This window comes from Nerophis lumbriciformis, linkage group LG27, assembly GCF_033978685.3.
Source record: "Nerophis lumbriciformis linkage group LG27, RoL_Nlum_v2.1, whole genome shotgun sequence".
NCBI classification, from domain to species: Eukaryota; Metazoa; Chordata; class Actinopteri; order Syngnathiformes; family Syngnathidae; genus Nerophis; species Nerophis lumbriciformis.
In genome coordinates, this window is record NC_084574.2 from 4,445,642 (window position 1) to 4,463,429 (window position 17,788).

Sequence of the window (17,788 nt, forward strand, 5' to 3'; positions counted from 1 at the left end):
ACTAAGCAAAATTATCTGCCAATAGAACAAGAAAGACTTTCCAAAACAAGTAAAATTAGCTAACTTCAATGAATCAAAAAATACCTTAAAATAAATAATAAAATAATAAATAAATAAATAAATAATACTCCTCAGCCTTCCCGGTAAGGTCTATTCAGGTGTACTGGAGAGGAGGCTACGCCGGATAGTCGAACCTCGGATTCAGGAGGAACAGTGTGGTTTTCGTCCTGGTCGTGGAACTGTGGACCAGCTCTATACTCTCGGCAGGGTCCTTGAGGGTGCATGGGAGTTTGCCCAACCAGTCTACATGTGCTTTGTGGACTTGGAGAAGGCATTCGACCGTGTGCCCCGGGAAGTCCTGTGGGGAGTGCTCAGAGAGTATGGGGTAACGGACTGTCTGATTGTGGCAGTTCGCTCCCTGTATGATCAGTGTCAGAGCTTGGTCCGCATTGCCGGCAGTAAGTCGGACACGTTTCCAGTGAGGGTTGGACTCCGCCAAGGCTGCCCTTTGTCACCCATTCTGTTCATAACCTTTATGGACAGAATTTCTAGGCGCAGTCAAGGCGTTGAGGGGATCTGGTTTGGTGGCTGCAGGATTAGGTCTCTGCTTTTTGCAGATGATGTGGTCCTGATGGCTTCATCTGGCCAGGATCTTCAGCTCTCACTGGATCGGTTCGCAGCCGAGTGTGAAGCGATTGGGATGAGAATCAGCACCTCCAAGTCCAGTCCATGGTTCTCTCCCGGAAAAAGGTGGAGTGCCATCTCCGGGTTGGTGAGGAGATCTTGCCCCAAGTGGAAGAGTTCAAGTACCTCGGAGTCTTGTCCACGAGTGGGGGAAGAGTGGATCGTGAGATCGACAGGCGGATCGGTGCGGCGTCTTCAGTAATGCGGACGCTGTATCGATCCGTTGTGGTGAAGAAGGAGCTGAGCCGGAAGGCAAAGCTCTCGATTTACCGGTCGATCTACGTTCCCATCCTCACCTATTGTCATGAGCTTTGGGTCATGACCGAAAGGACAAGATCACGGGTACAAGCGGCCGAAATGAGTTTCCTCCGCCGAGTGGCGGGGCTCTCCCTTAGAGATAGGGTGAGAAGCTCTGTCATCCGGGGGGAGCTCAAAGTAAAGCCGCTGCTCCTCCACATCGAGAGGAGCCAGATGAGGTGGTTCGGGCATCTGGTCAGGATGCCACCCGAACGCCTCCCTAGGAAGGTGTTTCGGGCACGTCCGACCGGTAGCAGGCCGCGGGGAAGACCCAGGACACGTTGGGAAGACTATCTCTCCCGGCTGGCCTGGGAACGCCTCGGGATCCCCCGGGAGGAGCTGGACAAAGTGGCTGGGGAGAGGGAAGTCTGGGCTTCCCTGCTTAAGCTGCTGCCCCCGCGACCCGGCCTCGGATAAGTGGAAGAAGATGGATGGATGGATGGGCGTGAAAGTCACTGACACAAACTAAAAGTAGTGTTTCTTTTACTTGAGTTTTTAAAAATACTCAAAGGTAAAAAGTATGTTGCAATAAAACTACTCTGACAAGTACAGTTTATCCAAAAAGTAACTTTAAGTAAATGTAACAGAGTAAATACACATACACGTGGTTTCCTAGTATTTTTTGTCATTTCTCGTTGCAGGTCCATCGTATGCAGACGCTACTTCTTCCTGGTGGGCACCTTGTACTTCTACCGCTGTATCACCATGTACATCACCATCCTGCCTGTCCCTGGCATGCACATGAGCTGCGCGCCCAAGGTGCACTTGTCTTTTAACAGAAGCGCAGTAGTAGGGATGGGAATTGGTCAAAAAAAAATGTTCCCGGTTCCGATTCCACTTTCGTTTCTGCTTAACGATTGTCGATTCTTATTTGGATAAAATGTTAACAAAAAGGTAGATAAGTAGGGGTGTAACGGTACGTGTATTTGTATTGAACCGTTTCGGTACGGGGGTTTCGGTTCGGTTCGGAGGTGTACCGAACGAGTTTCCACACGGACATATTAAGTAGCTTCCTTCTGCCTCTGTCTCTGTCAGTCCTCTACACAGCACCCAGCATTGTCCCACCCACACAACCATCTGATTGGTTACAAACAGAGCGGTAACAGCCAATCAGCAGTGCGTATTCAGAGCGCATGTAGTTAGTGCTTAGCGTTTAGCAGGTAATCATCAGGCAGCGGACTCTCCCCAAATGATAATAAACACCTCCCAGTCAACTACTAGTAACATCACTATGAGCCCGTTGACCTTCTAGAAATATAAAAGGCAGTTTAGCTCGCTCGCAGTCCTGGCTTGAGGTGAAGGCTAATTAGCTTTTAGCGTAACGTTAGCTCATTTTGCTGTGTGTGTGTGTTACGGACAGCAAAGCCCTGTCTGTCTGTTATTTCACTTGACCTTTTTCTGTGTTGATTGAGCTGTGTTGAAGCAGCAAAAAAGGACATTGTTGTCATGACTTGGTCTTGGGTGTTAGCTTTTCCGGGATGCAACGGAAAGTTGGCTCGGGCGAGACGGGAATGTAAGTACATTTTTATTTAAAGACTATAACTATCAATCAATCAATCAATCAATGTTTATTTATATAGCCCTAAATCACAAGTGTCTCAAAGGGCTGCACAAGCCACAACGACATCCTCGGTACAAAGCCCACATAAGGGCAAGGGAAAACTCACCCCAGTGGGACGTCGATGTGAATGACTATGAGAAACCTTGGAGAGGACCGCATATGTGGGTAACCCCCCACCCCCTCTAGGGGAGACCGAAAGCAATGGATGTCGAGTGGGTCTGACATAATATTGTGAGAGTCCAGTCCATAGTGGATCCAACATAATAGTAAGAGTCCAGTCCATAGTGGGGCCAGCAGGACACCATCCCGAGCGGAGACGGGTCAGCAGCGCAGAGATGTTCCCAGCCGATGCACAGGCGAGCGGTCCACCCCGGGTCCCGACTCTGGACAGCCAGCACTTCATCCATGGCCACCGGACCTGTGCCCCCCCCCCCTCCACAAGGAAAAGGGGAGTAGAGGAGAAAAGAAAAGAAACGGCAGATCAACTGGTCTAACAGGGGGGCTATTTAAAGGCTAGAGTATACAAATGAGTTTTTCCAACTACAAAAAAAAGAAGTAAACAAAAGGCGCGCACAATGGCGGAGAACAAACTACGAAACCAAAAAGACTATAAACATGGAACAAAAACTTACTTGGCTTGGACAAAAATAGTAGCATGAAGGATGGACATGGAAAAGAAGTGTCAGGAATGGACAGAGCATAAATGTGAGGATGTCGTCAGAACGACAAACTGAAAACAATGAACTTAAATACTATAGACATGATTAACGAAAACAGATGCGTGACTCAAAACGTGAAACGGGTGCGTGACGTGACAGGTGAAAACTAATGGTTGCTATGGTGACAAAACAAAACAAAAGTGCACAAAAAGTCCCAAAACAAAACCGAACATGACTAAAATAAAACATGATCACACAGACATGACAATTATGTTAAATGAAGAGTTTCTGTCTCTGATAGTTGATATAATAATGTAAGTGCATCATTAAGCCTACATGAACTCCATGGTGTTCAGGGATGAATAGTCTCTCCTATTGCTATTATACTGTTTTTTCAGCTATAGTTACATTAATCATTAGTAATGGAGCAGCCTAGTTTTGAATGGCAGGGTCCCTGCTATCACATGTTGATAAAAATATAACATTTACATAATAAATCAACTACAGGCTTCCCAAATGCTGTAATAAATTAAGCATGATGAGTTGACTTGAAACTGTTTAATGTAGAAGAAAAGTTTTGTCATTTTATTTAATCTGAGCAACAACTTGAGGCAGTTTAATGTTGATTAACGTGGGCAGAATTATTATAGTGTTCCCAATGTTAAAAGGATGAAGCCATTGTTTACAAATTATATTTTGTGGTTTTCTTACTGTACCGAAAATGAACCGAACCGTGACCTCTAAACCGAGGTACGTACTGTGGTGTGAATCCTGTGCAGGTTTCGAGAACCTTCCTATAATTGGTGCTATTTTCCCTGTGACTGCTACTAAAAATGTAGAACGCATTAACTATGTTTTTTATAATCTGTTGAGACTGACCAACCTGACTCGTGATGCTGTTGAGCTTGCTGAACAACCTGGGTTTGCTATGTCACTGAAGGCGGTCAAGCAAAGTGGTGACTTTCGAGAAATGCTAGTTTCCTTCCCTGAGAGTGACGACATTGACATAGATTCCATCCGTTTATCTCCCATGTAACTATGCTTTTAATTTTATACTAGCTTGCTCAAACAGCTTACCTGCCCGCCACCCCCGTGGCCGGGGGCTCGTAACAGGGGTCACTCCGCGCGCTCCGCCCACGCAGCTTACCTGCCCGCCACCCCCATTGCCGGGGGCGCGTAACAGGGGTCACTCCGCGCGCAGTGCGCTCACGAAAGGGGTGGGGCTCACCCTGGTTGATATAGACAGCAGCTAGGACGGTGGCCATGGAAGTCGGAACCCGCTAAGGAGTGTGTAACAACCCACCTGCCGAATCAACTAGCCCTGAAAATGGATGGCGCTGGAGCGTCGGGCTCGTACGCGGCCGTCGCCGGCAGCGAGGCGCGCTTGGAGGTGCGCTCAGCGCGGCTCCCATATGATTGCGCACTGGTGTGCGTCTGGGTCGTGACAGCGTGGCACGCGAATGTCTGTGCTGCATTGGATCAGTCTCCTTTCTTTAACAGGCAAAAACTTTATAACCTCACTAATGCCTTGCATCGTCTATATTAGATAAAGTTAAAAAGTTAAAGTTAAAGTACCAATGATTGTCACACACACAAAATTATTCTCTGCATTTGACCCATCACCCTTGATCACCCCCTGGGAGGTGAGGGGAGCAGTGGGCAGCAGCGGTGGCTGCGCCCGGGAATCATTTTGGTGATTTAACCCCCAATTCCAACCCTTGATGCTGAGTGCCAAGCAGGGAGGTAATGGGTCCCATTTTTATAGTCTTTGGTATGACTCGGCCGGGATTTGAACTCCCAACCTACCGATCTCAGGACGGACACTCTAACCACTAGGCCACTGAGTGTCGATATATAACAACGGGCGGGTGCGGGCGGATGCGGTTCTGATCAAATGTTACATCGGGTGGATGGCGGATGGTTGACAACTTTCTGATGCGGTTGCGGATGAAATAATTGCCTATCCGCGCATCTCTAGTCTGCAAGTAAACTGTGTGTGTTAACCTTGAGGCTTTGGAATGTGTTTTGACTAGCATGTATTTTGACTACAGAGAGGGGAGAAAAGAGAGGGTTTTGGGTTCGGGAAGGAGAGACCATTTTGGCGGGGCGATAGAATGTTCTATGCTGGACTGGTCTGAAAGTATATCTGCAAAGCTTTGAAAATATACAACAAAATACCTATTCTGTCTTTGGTGGTTTTTCAACTCAGCTTTAAGTGTCGTAAAAAGCTTGGGAGCGACTTGTGACTTGAATTCCCTGGGAGGAACAACTGGTCCGAAACGCAACAGTACCGAACCGAAATTTTTTGTGTACCCTTACACCCCTACAAAAAACAATGACTTGTATGTAGTTTGGGGACTGTTGGTAATGGTTATGTGCCGTAAAACGTTTCATGAAGTCAACTCGCCTTAATGTGTGTTCTTGAATTTATGTTGGATGTCTTCGATGAAGAGAGCAGGTTTGATTTTGATGCTGATTCTGTCACTTTGCGTGATGACGTCATCCTCAGCCGGAAGAACTGTTAACGGTATCGGTTGACAAATGGCAAGCGATTCCAAGGACTCTAAGAACCGGTTTACGATTCCCATCCCTACGCAGTAGTTATTCATGTTGACCCCACTTATTGTTGTCCCTCTCCTGCCCTGACGCTGTCCCCCTGTCTCCTTCCCATCAGCTGTACGGAGACTCTTACGCAAAGTTCCAGAGAATTCTGCGGCTGATTTCCGGCGCCGGCCTGTCTATTACCAAGTCCCACATCATGTGCGGAGACTTCCTGTTCAGCGGCCACACCGTGATGCTCACCCTCACCTACCTGTTCATCAAGGAATGTAAGTCGCTCTAGAGCAACGCTACTGCCCGTGAATTATTTATCAATCTGTCTGAGCTGCTTTCCATTCTCGCCCTGCACTCACACACCGCTTAGCGCTGTGTTTTTTTGGCAAAGATATTCATGCTTACTCGACAATTGCAGTGGTATCTCCTTAAGAGCTTAATTGGTTCCGTGACGGAGCTCTTAACTCAAAGCACGTGTATCTCAAATTAACATCTCCTATTGAAATGAATTCAAAAAATTAATTTAACTGGTGCTTGTCCCCTTAAAAACAGCAACATTTTAACACGTAACATACCTTTTTAAAAAGAAAAAACTATTTTTAGATAAGAAATATTTAAAACTACAATGGCAACAACTATTTATCTGGGCAATTTTCATAGGAATATTGGGCTTCAAATTTGGGATTTTGTTTCAAGACATTCATGCTATAAAACAGGGGTGCTCATTACGTCGATCGCGATCTACCGGTCGATCTCGGAGGGTGTGTCGGTCGATCACCAGCCAGGCATTAAAAAAATAGTCCTAAAAATGAGCGATCATAAATCTTCACTATGACGTCACTTGATTGACATTCACGGCACCCGAGGGTCTTCTGAGATGACGCTGGCTGCTGCCAGCTCATTAAAATTACCGACTGGAAGGCGAGAAACACTTTATTTCAACAGACTCTGGCGCCGTACCTGTCGTCAAAACTCCAAAGACCCGACTGCACAGTTGCACAGTTGCGCTAACAAAATAAGAGTCTCAGAAAGCTGGCGTGCACAAGCCAGCAAGCTACGGAGTTTGCCGACAATGTATTTCTTGTAAAGTGTATACAAAGGAGTACGGAAGCTGGACAAATAATATGCCAAAAACCAACCACTTTCACGTGGTATTGGACAGAAAGGAGGACTTTTTTTCTCCTCCATTCGAAAATGCGGACGTTATCACCACTGTCTGATTCCAATCAATGCAAGTCATCAGAATCAGGTAATACACCAACTTATATTCTTGTCTTCATGAAAGAAAGGAATCTATATGTGTTATACATGCTTGTATTATCTTTAAACACCTTTAACTTATTAACAATATTAACTATATGTGTTAAACATGCTTGTATTATCTTTAACCACCTTTAAGTTGTTAACAATATTAACTATTTGTGTTAAACATACTTGTATTATTTTTAACCACCTTTAACTTGTTAACAATATTAACTACCGTATTTTCCGCACCATAAGGCGCCCTGGGTTATAAGCCGCGCCTTCAATGAACGGCATATTTCAAAACTTTGTCCACCTATAAGCCGCCCCGTGTTATAAGCTGCATCTAACTGCGCTAAAGTAATGTCAAAAAAACAGTCAGATAGGTCAGTCAAACTTTAATAGTATATTAAAAACCAGCGTGATGTGGGCGCGCATGGAGTCGTATATCAACATGGACGGAGCTGTGTGAAAAAAGCCACCCGGCCTCTTCGCGTAAACTTACCTTAACCACTCGCTCATCTTTTCTTCATCCATCCATCCTTTCGAGTTAGCTTTTATGATGACGCCGGCTGGAAAGGTCTTCCTTTTGAATATCACCATGGGTGGAAGTTTCTGGCCATTAGCATGGCAAGCTAGAACCACAGTGAAGGATGACTTCTCATTCCCTGTGGTGCGAATATTCACCGTACGTGCTCCCGTTGTATCCACAGTGCGGTTCACAGGAATATCAAAAGTCAGTGGAACCTCGTCCATGTTGATAATGTTCTCTGGCCGGATCTTTTTTTCAGCTATCTTGTTTTTACAATATGCACGGAAAGTAGCCAGCTTTTCTTGAAAGTCTTTAGGCAGTTGCTGTGAAATAGTAGTCCGTGTGCGGATGGAGAGATTGCGTCTTGGAAACCTGTCGCTTAGTAGGAGCCATTTTGTGGTCTTTACAGATGTAAACACACAAAGGAAATGAAACGTAATATCCGCGCGCTTCTTCTTCTTCTACGCGGGCGGGTGGTTGCTTACAGTAGAAGAAGAAGCGCTTCCTGTTCTATGGGGGCGGGTGCTTACCTTGGCGGTTGCTTGCGTAGAAGAAGAAGCACTTCCTCTTCTACGGGGAAAAAAGATGGCGGCTGTTTACCGTAGTTGCGAGACCGAAACTTTATGAAAATGAATCTTAATATTAATCCATATATAAAGCGCACCGGGTTATAAGCCGCACTGTCAGCTTTTGAGTAAATTTGTGGTTTTTAGGTGCGGCTAATAGTGCGGAAAATACGGTATATGTGTTAAACATGCTAGCATTATCTTTAAACACCTTTAACTTGTTCACAATATTAACTATATGTATTAAACATACTTGTATTATCATTCATCCATCCATCTTCTTCCGCTTATCCGAGGTCGGGTCGCGGGGGCAGCAGCTTAAGCAGGGAAGCCCAGACTTCCCTCTCCCCAGCCACTTCGTCCAGCTCCTCCCGAGGGATCCCGAGGCGTTCCCAGGCCAGCCGGGAGACATAGTCTTCCCAACGTGTCCTGGGTCTTCCCCGTGGCCTCCTACTGTATTATCATTAAACACCTTTAATGTATTAACAATATTAACTATATGTGTTAAACATGCTTGTATTATCTTTAAACACCTTTAATTTATTAACAATATTAACTATATGTGTTAAACATGCTTGCATTATCATTAAACACCTTTAACTTGTTAACAAAAACATATATTTCATAAATAAGTAAATATAAATGATATATATGAATGAGGTAGATCCCCACGACTTGATCAATTGAAAAGTAGCTCGCCTGCAGAAAAAGTGTGAGCACCCCTGCTATAAAATATATGAACTGGGCTAGAAATGGTATAACTTTCTTCGATATCTATGAAATTACTGCAATTATGGAGGAAAATCTGACGTCAGATAGCAAGTAAAACAAAAAAAAACACTGAATCTTTGGTAAAAATTAGGAACATTCACATTTTAGGCATTTTTAATGACATTTTGCATTGAAAAAAAATTGCTGTCACGCTACAATAAATAATTTCAAGACAAATGAATATAATTAAATAATGATAACGATACTTCCCGGTAAGGTCTATTCAGGTGTACTGGAGAGGAGGCTACGTCGGATAGTCGAACCTCGGATTCAGGAGGAACAGTGTGGTTTTCGTCCTGGTCGTGGAACTGTGGACCAGCTCTATACTCTCGGCAGGGTCCTTGAGGGTGCATGGGAGTTTGCCCAACCAGTCTACATGTGTTTTGTGGACTTGGAGAAGGCATTCGACCGTGTACCCCGGGAAGTCCTGTGGGGAGTGCTCAGAGAGTATGGGGTATCGGACTGTCTGATTGTGGCAGTCCGCTCCCTGTATGCTCAGTGCCAGAGCTTGGTCCGCATTGCCGGTAGTAAGTCGGACACGTTTCCAGTGAGGGTTGGACTCCGCCAAGGCTGCCCTTTGTCACCCATTCTGTTCATAACTTTTATGGACAGAATTTCTAGGCGCAGTCAAGGCGTTGAGGGGATCTGGTTTGGTGGCTGCAGGATTAGGTCTCTGCTTTTTGCAGATGATGTGGTCCTGATGGCTTCATCTGGCCAGGATCTTCAGCTCTCACTGGATCGGTTCGCAGCTGAGTGTGAAGCGACTGGGATGAGAATCAGCACCTCCAAGTCCGAGTCCATGGTTCTCGCCCGGAAAAGGGTGGAGTGCCATCTCCGGGTTGGGGAGGAGATCTTGCCCCAAGTGGAGGAGTTCAAGTACCTCGGAGTCTTGTTCACGAGTGGGGGAAGAGTGGATCGTGAGATCGACAGGTGGATCGGTGCGGCGTCTTCAGTAATGCGGACGCTGTATCGATCCGTTGTGGTGAAGAAGGAGCTGAGCCGGAAGGCAAAGCTCTCAATTTACCGGTCGATCTACGTTCCCATCCTCACCTATGGTCATGAGCTTTGGGTTATGACCGAAAGGACAAGATCACGGGTACAAGCGGCCGAAATGAGTTTCCTCCGCCGGGTGGCGGGGCTCTCCCTTAGAGATAGGGTGAGAAGCTCTGCCATCCGGGGGGAGCTCAAAGTAAAGTCGCTGCTCCTCCACATGGAGAGGAGCCAGATGAGGTGGTTCGGGCATCTGGTCAGGATGCCACCCGAACGCCTCCCTAGGGAGGTGTTTAGGGCACGTCCCACCGGTAGGAGGCCGCGGGGAAGACCCAGGACACGTTGGGAAGACTATGTCTCCCGGCTGGCCTGGGAACGCCTCGGGGTCCCACAGGAAGAGCTGGACGAAGTGGCTGGGGAGAGGGAAGTCTGGGCTTCTCTGTTTAAGCTGCTGCCCCCGCGACCCGACCTCGGATAAGCGGAAGAAGATGGATGGATGGATGGATACAAAAAAATTAATTGATGATGTCTGGGGGTATACAAAAATGTGGTTGTTTTCAATTTGTAGTTAGTTTTTTTTGTCTATTATTGTTGTTAGAGCACAGTTTACAGTAATGTGTTTGTAATACTTGGCCACATTGCAAAAAGTCAGTGTTCAAAAACAAGAAAAAAAATACAAAAATGAGGGGTATTTTATTTGAACTAAGCAAAATTATCTGCCAATAGAACAAGAAAATTTGGCTTGTCAAGACTTTCCAAAACAAGTCAAATTAGCTAACCTCAATGAACCCAAAAATACCTTAAAATTAGTATATTCTCACTAATAACAAGTGTAAAAGTATATGAGTACGTATTTTCTATTGTTTAATTGAAAATAAAACAGCAAAGTCCATTTGGCTGTCATCTGTTTTAATTATGAGACACAATTGTGTCAAAGTCATGATTTTTTTTTTTCATGCTTGAAATAAGAAATGATGACTTTAAAAAAGTAGTTTTATACTTGTGAGTGTTGATGACACAGCTTTGCAACACTTGATATTCTAGTTTCAAGCATGTTTTACTCAATATAGGTCATCAAATCTCAGCAACAAGCTGTAATATCTTACTGAGATCATTTAGGACCAAAACACGTAAAACAAGTAAAACACTAACATAAAATCTGCTTAGTGAGAAGAATTATCTTATCAGACAGAAAATAAGCAAATATCACCCTTATTTGACATATTTCATCTTACTTAGATTTCACTTTTTGCAGTGTGACGTCAGATAGCAAGTAAAACAAAAAACACTGAATCTTTGGTAAAAAGACATTCACATTTTAGGCATTTTTAATGACATTTTGCATCTAAAAAAATTGCTGTAATGCTACAATAAATAATTTCAAGACTAATGAATATAATTAAATAATGACAACGATGGTATACAAAAATGTGGTTGTTTTCTGTTTCTAGTTAGTTTTTTTGTCTACTATTGTTGTTAGAGCTCAGTTTACAGTAATGTGTTTGTAATACTTGGCCAGACGTATGTACAGTATTTTTACTACTATGTTGTGTACCTTCTTTGTACCTAATGAAGTGGCTGCTTATCATTACACTGCAAAAAGTGAAATCTAAGTAAGATGAAATATCTCAAATAAGGGTGATATTTGCTTATTTTCTGTCTGATAAGATAATTCTTCTCACTAAGCAGATTTTATGTTAGAGTGTTTTACTTGTTTTAAGTGTTTTGCTCCTAAATGATCTCAGTAAGATATTACAGCTTGTTGCTGAGATTTGATGAGCTATATTGAGTAAAACATGCTTGAAACTAGAATATCAAGTGTTGCAAAGCTGTGTCATCAACACTCACAAGTATAAAACTACTTTTTTAAAGTCATCATTTCTTATTTCAAGCATGAAATAAAAAAATCATGACTTTGACACAATTGTGTCTCATAATTAAAACAGATGACAGCCAAATGGACTTTGCTGTTTTATTTTCAATGAAACAATAGAAAATAGGTACTCATATAGTAGTACAGTTGGCACAGTACAGTAAACTGACAGTTAATATTTAAACATTTAACATTTGACAGTTCGAACAATTTTGAACAGAAATAGTTCATGCACATTCAGATAAATTCTTCAAAATTACAATTTAAAAATGTTTAGCCGGGGGCCGGGCTGTATATATGCGCACTAATTGACTGAAAGAGCACGCACTTGGCGCGATGATGTCATGTTATCCATGGAAAAATGCATTTTTAGACAATATGATTTGCCTGAGCGGCTAGGAGACCCCGAGAGTAACAAGCGCTTGCCTTGTTGCCTTTCCATTAAGAACAATAAATTAGTTTTTAGTATAAGTTTGCTGGTTTCAAGAAATGTAATGCCGAGCGCATATCATTATGTCAAGATAATGGCACTAGCATTTACTTCATTTAAGAATATTTTTCAACATATTGAGCAAAAAGGTCTCTTTTTTTTTTCTACCAAGAAAAATGCACTTGTTATTAGTGAGAATATACTTATTTTAAGGTGTTTTTGGGTTCATTGAGGTTAGCTAATTAGGGCCCGCATGGCCCATTGCATAAGGACTCCCACAGGGAGTCCTTATGCAATGGGACATAAGGACCTATTGAATTTGTAAGGTTGTATTATTATTATACCGGCCGCCTCTTTGAGCACTAATTTGACCCACTTAACATGCTTCAAAACTCACCATATTTGACCCACACATCAGGACCTGCGAAAATGGTCTTTTAATGAAAAAACCGAACCCCAAAACTCAAAATTGCGCTCTAGCGCCCCCTAGGAAAAAAAAAACTAGACTGCCTGTAACTCCCACTAGGAAGGTCGGAAAGACATGAAACAAAATTCTCTATCTGACTTAGACCTAGATTTCATAATTGTACATCCTTGGGCAGAAATCAACAGAAAGTTGGCAATTCCCCCTTCAAGACAAAAAAGTACTAAAAACAGTCACTTTTGCCTCTTTGAGCTGTAATTTGACCCCCTTAACATGCTTCAAAACTCACCGAACTGAACACATACATCAGGACTGGCAAAAATTGCGATTTAATTAAAAAAACCTAACCCCAAATCTCAAAATTGCGCTCTAGCGCAATTTTTGAATAAAACGCTGAAAAAACTGCTCCTCGGAAGAAAAAAATGACAAAACTGCCTGTAACTCCCACTGGGAAGGTCGGAGAGACATGAAACAAAAACCTCTATGTAGGTCTCACTTAGACCTACATTTCATAGATTGACAACCCCCCGCAAAAATCAACAGGAAGTTTGCTATTCCCCCTTCAAAACAAATTTTTTGTAAAAACCGGTCACCTTCCTTCAAAAACTATCTCCTCTGAGCGCGTTTGTCGTTTCGGCTTCAAACTAACACAGGAGAGAGATTGAACCCTTGTGTATAAAAGTACAGAACAGCGTTTTTCTAACTGCTCCGGTTTTGATTTTATGACCCTTCAAAGAACCGCTGCGCTGCTGTTTTTTTTAAGATGGCTGCTTAAAAGCAGGAAGCACCAGCGTGCCTACGCAATGCAGACAAGGTAGGTACACTAGACAAAAGTATTGGGACACTTATGACTACCACCGGACAAAAGTATTGGGACACTTAGGACTACCACTGGAAAAAAGTATTGGGACACCTACACTGGACAAATGTATTGGGACACTTAGGACTACCACTGGAAAAAAGTATTGGGACACGTACTACTAAAACTGGACAAAAGTATTGGGACACTTAGGACTAGTTTTACTTGTTTTGGAAAATCTTGCAAGCCAAATGTTCTTGTTCTATTGGCAGATAATTTTGCTTAGTTCAAATAAAATACCCCTCATTTTTGTATTTTTTTTTCGCGTTTTTGAACACTGACTTTTTGCAGTGTACGTCTTTGACAGTCTGCTCTGAACATATTGTCGTCATGTTGTCACCGTGTGTGTGTGTGTGTGTGTGTACGTGCATGCGGTGTGCTCCTTCAGACTCTCCTCGGTCGTTCTGGTGGTACCATCTGATGTGCTGGCTGCTGAGTGCGGTGGGCGTGGTCTGCATCCTGGTGGCGCACGAGCATTACAGCGTGGACGTGGTGGTGGCCTATTTTATCACAACGCGTCTCTTCTGGTGGTACCACACCATGGCCAACACACAGGTGTGTGTGTGTGTGTGCAAGCTAGGGATGTCCCGATCCGATATTTGGATCGAATCGGCTGCTGATATTTGCCAAAAATTGCGTATCGGCAAGGCATGGGAAAATGCCGATCCAGATCCAGTTTTAAAAAAAACTCCGGTCCGTGTTTTCCAACGCACCGATTTAAATAATACATTCCACTTTTCTGCTGCTCCGTAATTTCCGTTCCGCATTTTCCAGCACACCTTCAACACATCCACAGGTCTGAATTCTCACGCAGTTGCTTTTAGCTGCTGGCATTACACGACAGGCTCTTCTCACTCTTTCCTGTGTCTCCCTCTCACAGACAGCAAGTGCACCTTCTTACACACGTCACATACTGTCACGTCATACGTCACATACGTATACGTCCTCCCCGAGCAGAGAGGTAGCAGCATGGCTAACGTTAGCTGTGATGCTAGCGCAGCCGTGCGAGCAACGCTCCCTCTAAGGTGCTCGCTTGTGCAATTGCGCACTGTTTAAGCGTCCTCTGCGCATAGCAAATCTATGCCACGCACAAAATCAAATAAAAAAATAAGCGCATAACAATTTTTGACACACGGACACGACAGAGAAAACAGTTTTCGTCATCATTGTTCAAATATTGTGACGTCTGTCGAGACGCTTATCTCCATTCGGTGCCACACGTCCACACCATCAAAATGCCGAGGCAAAAATTTCCACATCAACACCGTATGAAAAAATTTGTGATTTTTTTTTAGTTGTGATTTCCTTCTCTGCATGAACGTTTAAAAGTAGCATATATTAATGCAGTATGAAGAAGAATGTTTTAATGTAGACATGCAAGCCTTGAAAGAACATTTTGAAAATCAAGACTACATTTCCTGCAAATGGGTGCATTTCTACCCTATATTTTAACTTTAGATTTATTCTCATATCAAACTCTTTTGGCTGTCTTTTTGACACTTACATCCGGCGCCCCCCTCCACACCCTGGATTATAAATAATGTAAATAATTCAATGTGATTATCTTGTGTGATGACTGTATTATGATGATAGTATATATCTGATAATATATATCTGTATCATGAATCAATTTAAGTGGACCCCGACTTAAACAAGTTGAAAAACTTATTGGGGTGTTACAATTTAGTGGTCAATTGTACGGAATATGTACTTCACTGTGCAACCTACTAATAAAAGTCTCAATCAATCAATCAAAACACATAGAATCATCATACTGCTGTGATTATATGCATCAAGTGTTCATTCAAGGCTAAGGCAAAATATCGAGATATATATTGTGTATCGCAATATGGCCTTAAAATATCGCAATATTAAAAAAAGGCCATATCGCCCAGCCCTAGTTCAATGATGCCATTTCTGTTTGTCATGTATAATTTTGTCTATTTTGTGTTTATCCTTGAATAAACAGGTCAGTTTCTTGTTACCAACCATTGTGTATTATTCAAACTCCCCTAATTCAGCTGGCTAGTTGTTATCAAGAGTACTAAAACCCTTTTCAACATGATTCTGACAACTAAGTAGGCTAAATAACTTTAAACTTTAATACATGCTCGGATAGGCCAGTATCGGTCAGTATCGGTATCGGTCAGTATCGGTATCGGATCGGAAATGCAAAAACAATATCGGTATCGGATCGGAAGTGCAAAAACCTGGATCGGGACATCCCTAGTGCAAGCGTCCCTATTAATAATGTAATCTACAGTAGTCATAAATGTTGTTAATAGTGAAAGTGTGTCCTGTGTACAGTGTCAGTGCTGCCCCAACAAGTACCTAACCAGCGCCTGGTGGAACCCCCTGTTCAACTTGATGGAGAGGAACGTGCACACGCCCGTGCCGTGCGTGTACGGCTGGCCCGTCAGCTGGGCCCCCGCTTGCCTGAAGAACCCCTGTAAGAAATACTCCATAGTACAGAGCACACGGGACGAGTGACCGTTCGTTCCGGTGTTTGACGAGGTTTTTAAACGAACAAACGTGCCTGGAAAGGATTCATCGCGCTTTGTCTGTCAAGTCTGTCTATTGCTGTAATTTATCTTTTTCTGTGTACAACTGATACTCGTGCCAGCCAGCACCTTCTAGAACCAACTACACTACCAAATTTGTTATCGAATGACCTCGTTATCAGTGTCACAAGGTGCCTTAGTGGGTTCAGCGTCATTATGTGTACCAAAACTGCCTTGAAAAGTCACTCCAAACTAGTATTATTAATCATTTCAGAACCCCTCGGTATGTGTGTTTCATCCATAAATTGTATTAAACTGGATTAAAGTAAGCACAAAGTCTTGTTTTCACTCAAAAAGACAGCCTCTCGTACATCCATCCATCAATCCATCTTCTTCCGCTTATCCAAGGTCGGGTCGCGGGGGCAGCAGCTTAAGCAGGGAAGCCCAGACTTCCCTCTCCCCAGCCACTTCGTCCAGCTCCTCCCGGGGGATCCCGAGGCGTTCCCAGTCCAGCCGGGAGAGATAGTCTTCCCAGCGTGTCCTGGGTCTTCCCCGTGGCCTCCTACCGGTCGGACGTGCCCGAAACACCTTCCTAGGGAGGCGTTCGGGTGGCATCCTGACCAGATGCCCGAACCACCTCATCTGGCTCCTCTCCATGTGGAGGAGCAGCGGCTTTACTTTGAGCTCCCCCCGAATGACAGAGCTTCTCACCCTATCTCTAAGGGAGAGCCCCGCCACTCGGCGGAGGAAACTCATTTCGGCCGCTTGTACCCGTGATCTTGTCCTTTCGGTCATAACCCAAAGCTCATGACCATAGGTGAGGATGGGAACGTAGGTCGACCGGTAAATCGAGAGCTTTGCCTTCCGGCTCAGCTCCTTCTTCAACACAACGGATCGATACAGCGTCCGCATTACTGAAGACGCCGCACCGATCCGCCTGTCGATCTCACGATCCACTCTTCCCCCACTCGTGAACAAGACTCCGAGGTACTTGAACTCCTCCACTTGGGGCAAGATCTCCTCCCCAACCCGGAGATGGAACTCCACCCTTTTCCGGGCGAGAACCATGGACTCGGACTTGGAGGTGCTGATTCTCATCCCAGTCGCTTCACACTCAGCTGCGAACCGATCCAGTGAGAGCTGAAGATGGCCGGAGGAAGCCATCAGGACCACATCATCTGCAAAAAGCAGAGACCTAATCCTGCAGCCACCAAACCAGATCCCCTCAACGCCTTGACTGCGCCTAGAAATTCTGTCCATAAAAGTTATGAACAGAATCGGTGACAAAGGGCAACCTTGGCGGAGTCCAACCCTCACTGGAAACGTGTCCGACTTACTGCCGGCAATGCGGACCAAGCTCTGACACTGATCGTACAGGGAGCGGACCGCCACAATCAGACAGTCCGATACCCCATACTCTCTGAGCACTCCCCACAGGACTTCCCGAGGGACACGGTCGAATGCCTTCTCCAAGTCCACAAAGCACATGCAGACTGGTTGGGCAAACTCCCATGCACTCTCAAGGACCCTGCCGAGAGTATAGAGCTGGTCCACAGTTCCACGACCAGGACGAAAACCACACTGTTCCTCCTGAATCCGAGGTTCGACTATCCGGCGTAGCCTCCTCTCCAGTACACCTGAATAGACCTTACCGGGAAGGCTGAGGAGTGTGATCCCACGATAGTTGGAACACACACTCCGGTTCCCCTTCTTAAAGAGAGGAACCACCACCCCGGTCTGCCAATCCAGAGGTACCGCCCCCGATGTCCACGCGATGCTGCAGAGTCTTGTCAACCAAGACAGCCCCACAGCATCCAGAGCCTTAAGGAACTCCGGGCGGATCTCA

General features: G+C 44.5%; 1 protein-coding gene across 2 annotated transcripts in view; it reads left to right on the forward strand.

Annotated features, from left to right (window-relative positions):
* sgms2a (sphingomyelin synthase 2a) overlaps positions 1-16,265 on the forward strand; it is a 232,687-nt gene extending 216,422 nt beyond the window's left edge. For both annotated transcript variants that reach the window (XM_061923022.2, XM_061923021.1), the window contains 4 exons: positions 1,623-1,740; positions 5,876-6,029; positions 13,830-13,996; positions 15,749-16,265. In XM_061923022.2, coding sequence (XP_061779006.1) covers positions 1,623-1,740; positions 5,876-6,029; positions 13,830-13,996; positions 15,749-15,931 — 622 coding nt within the window. In that variant the 3' untranslated portion in view covers positions 15,932-16,265. The remainder of the gene's footprint in view (positions 1-1,622; positions 1,741-5,875; positions 6,030-13,829; positions 13,997-15,748) is intronic.
* Positions 16,266-17,788: the final 1,523 nt, after the last annotated feature.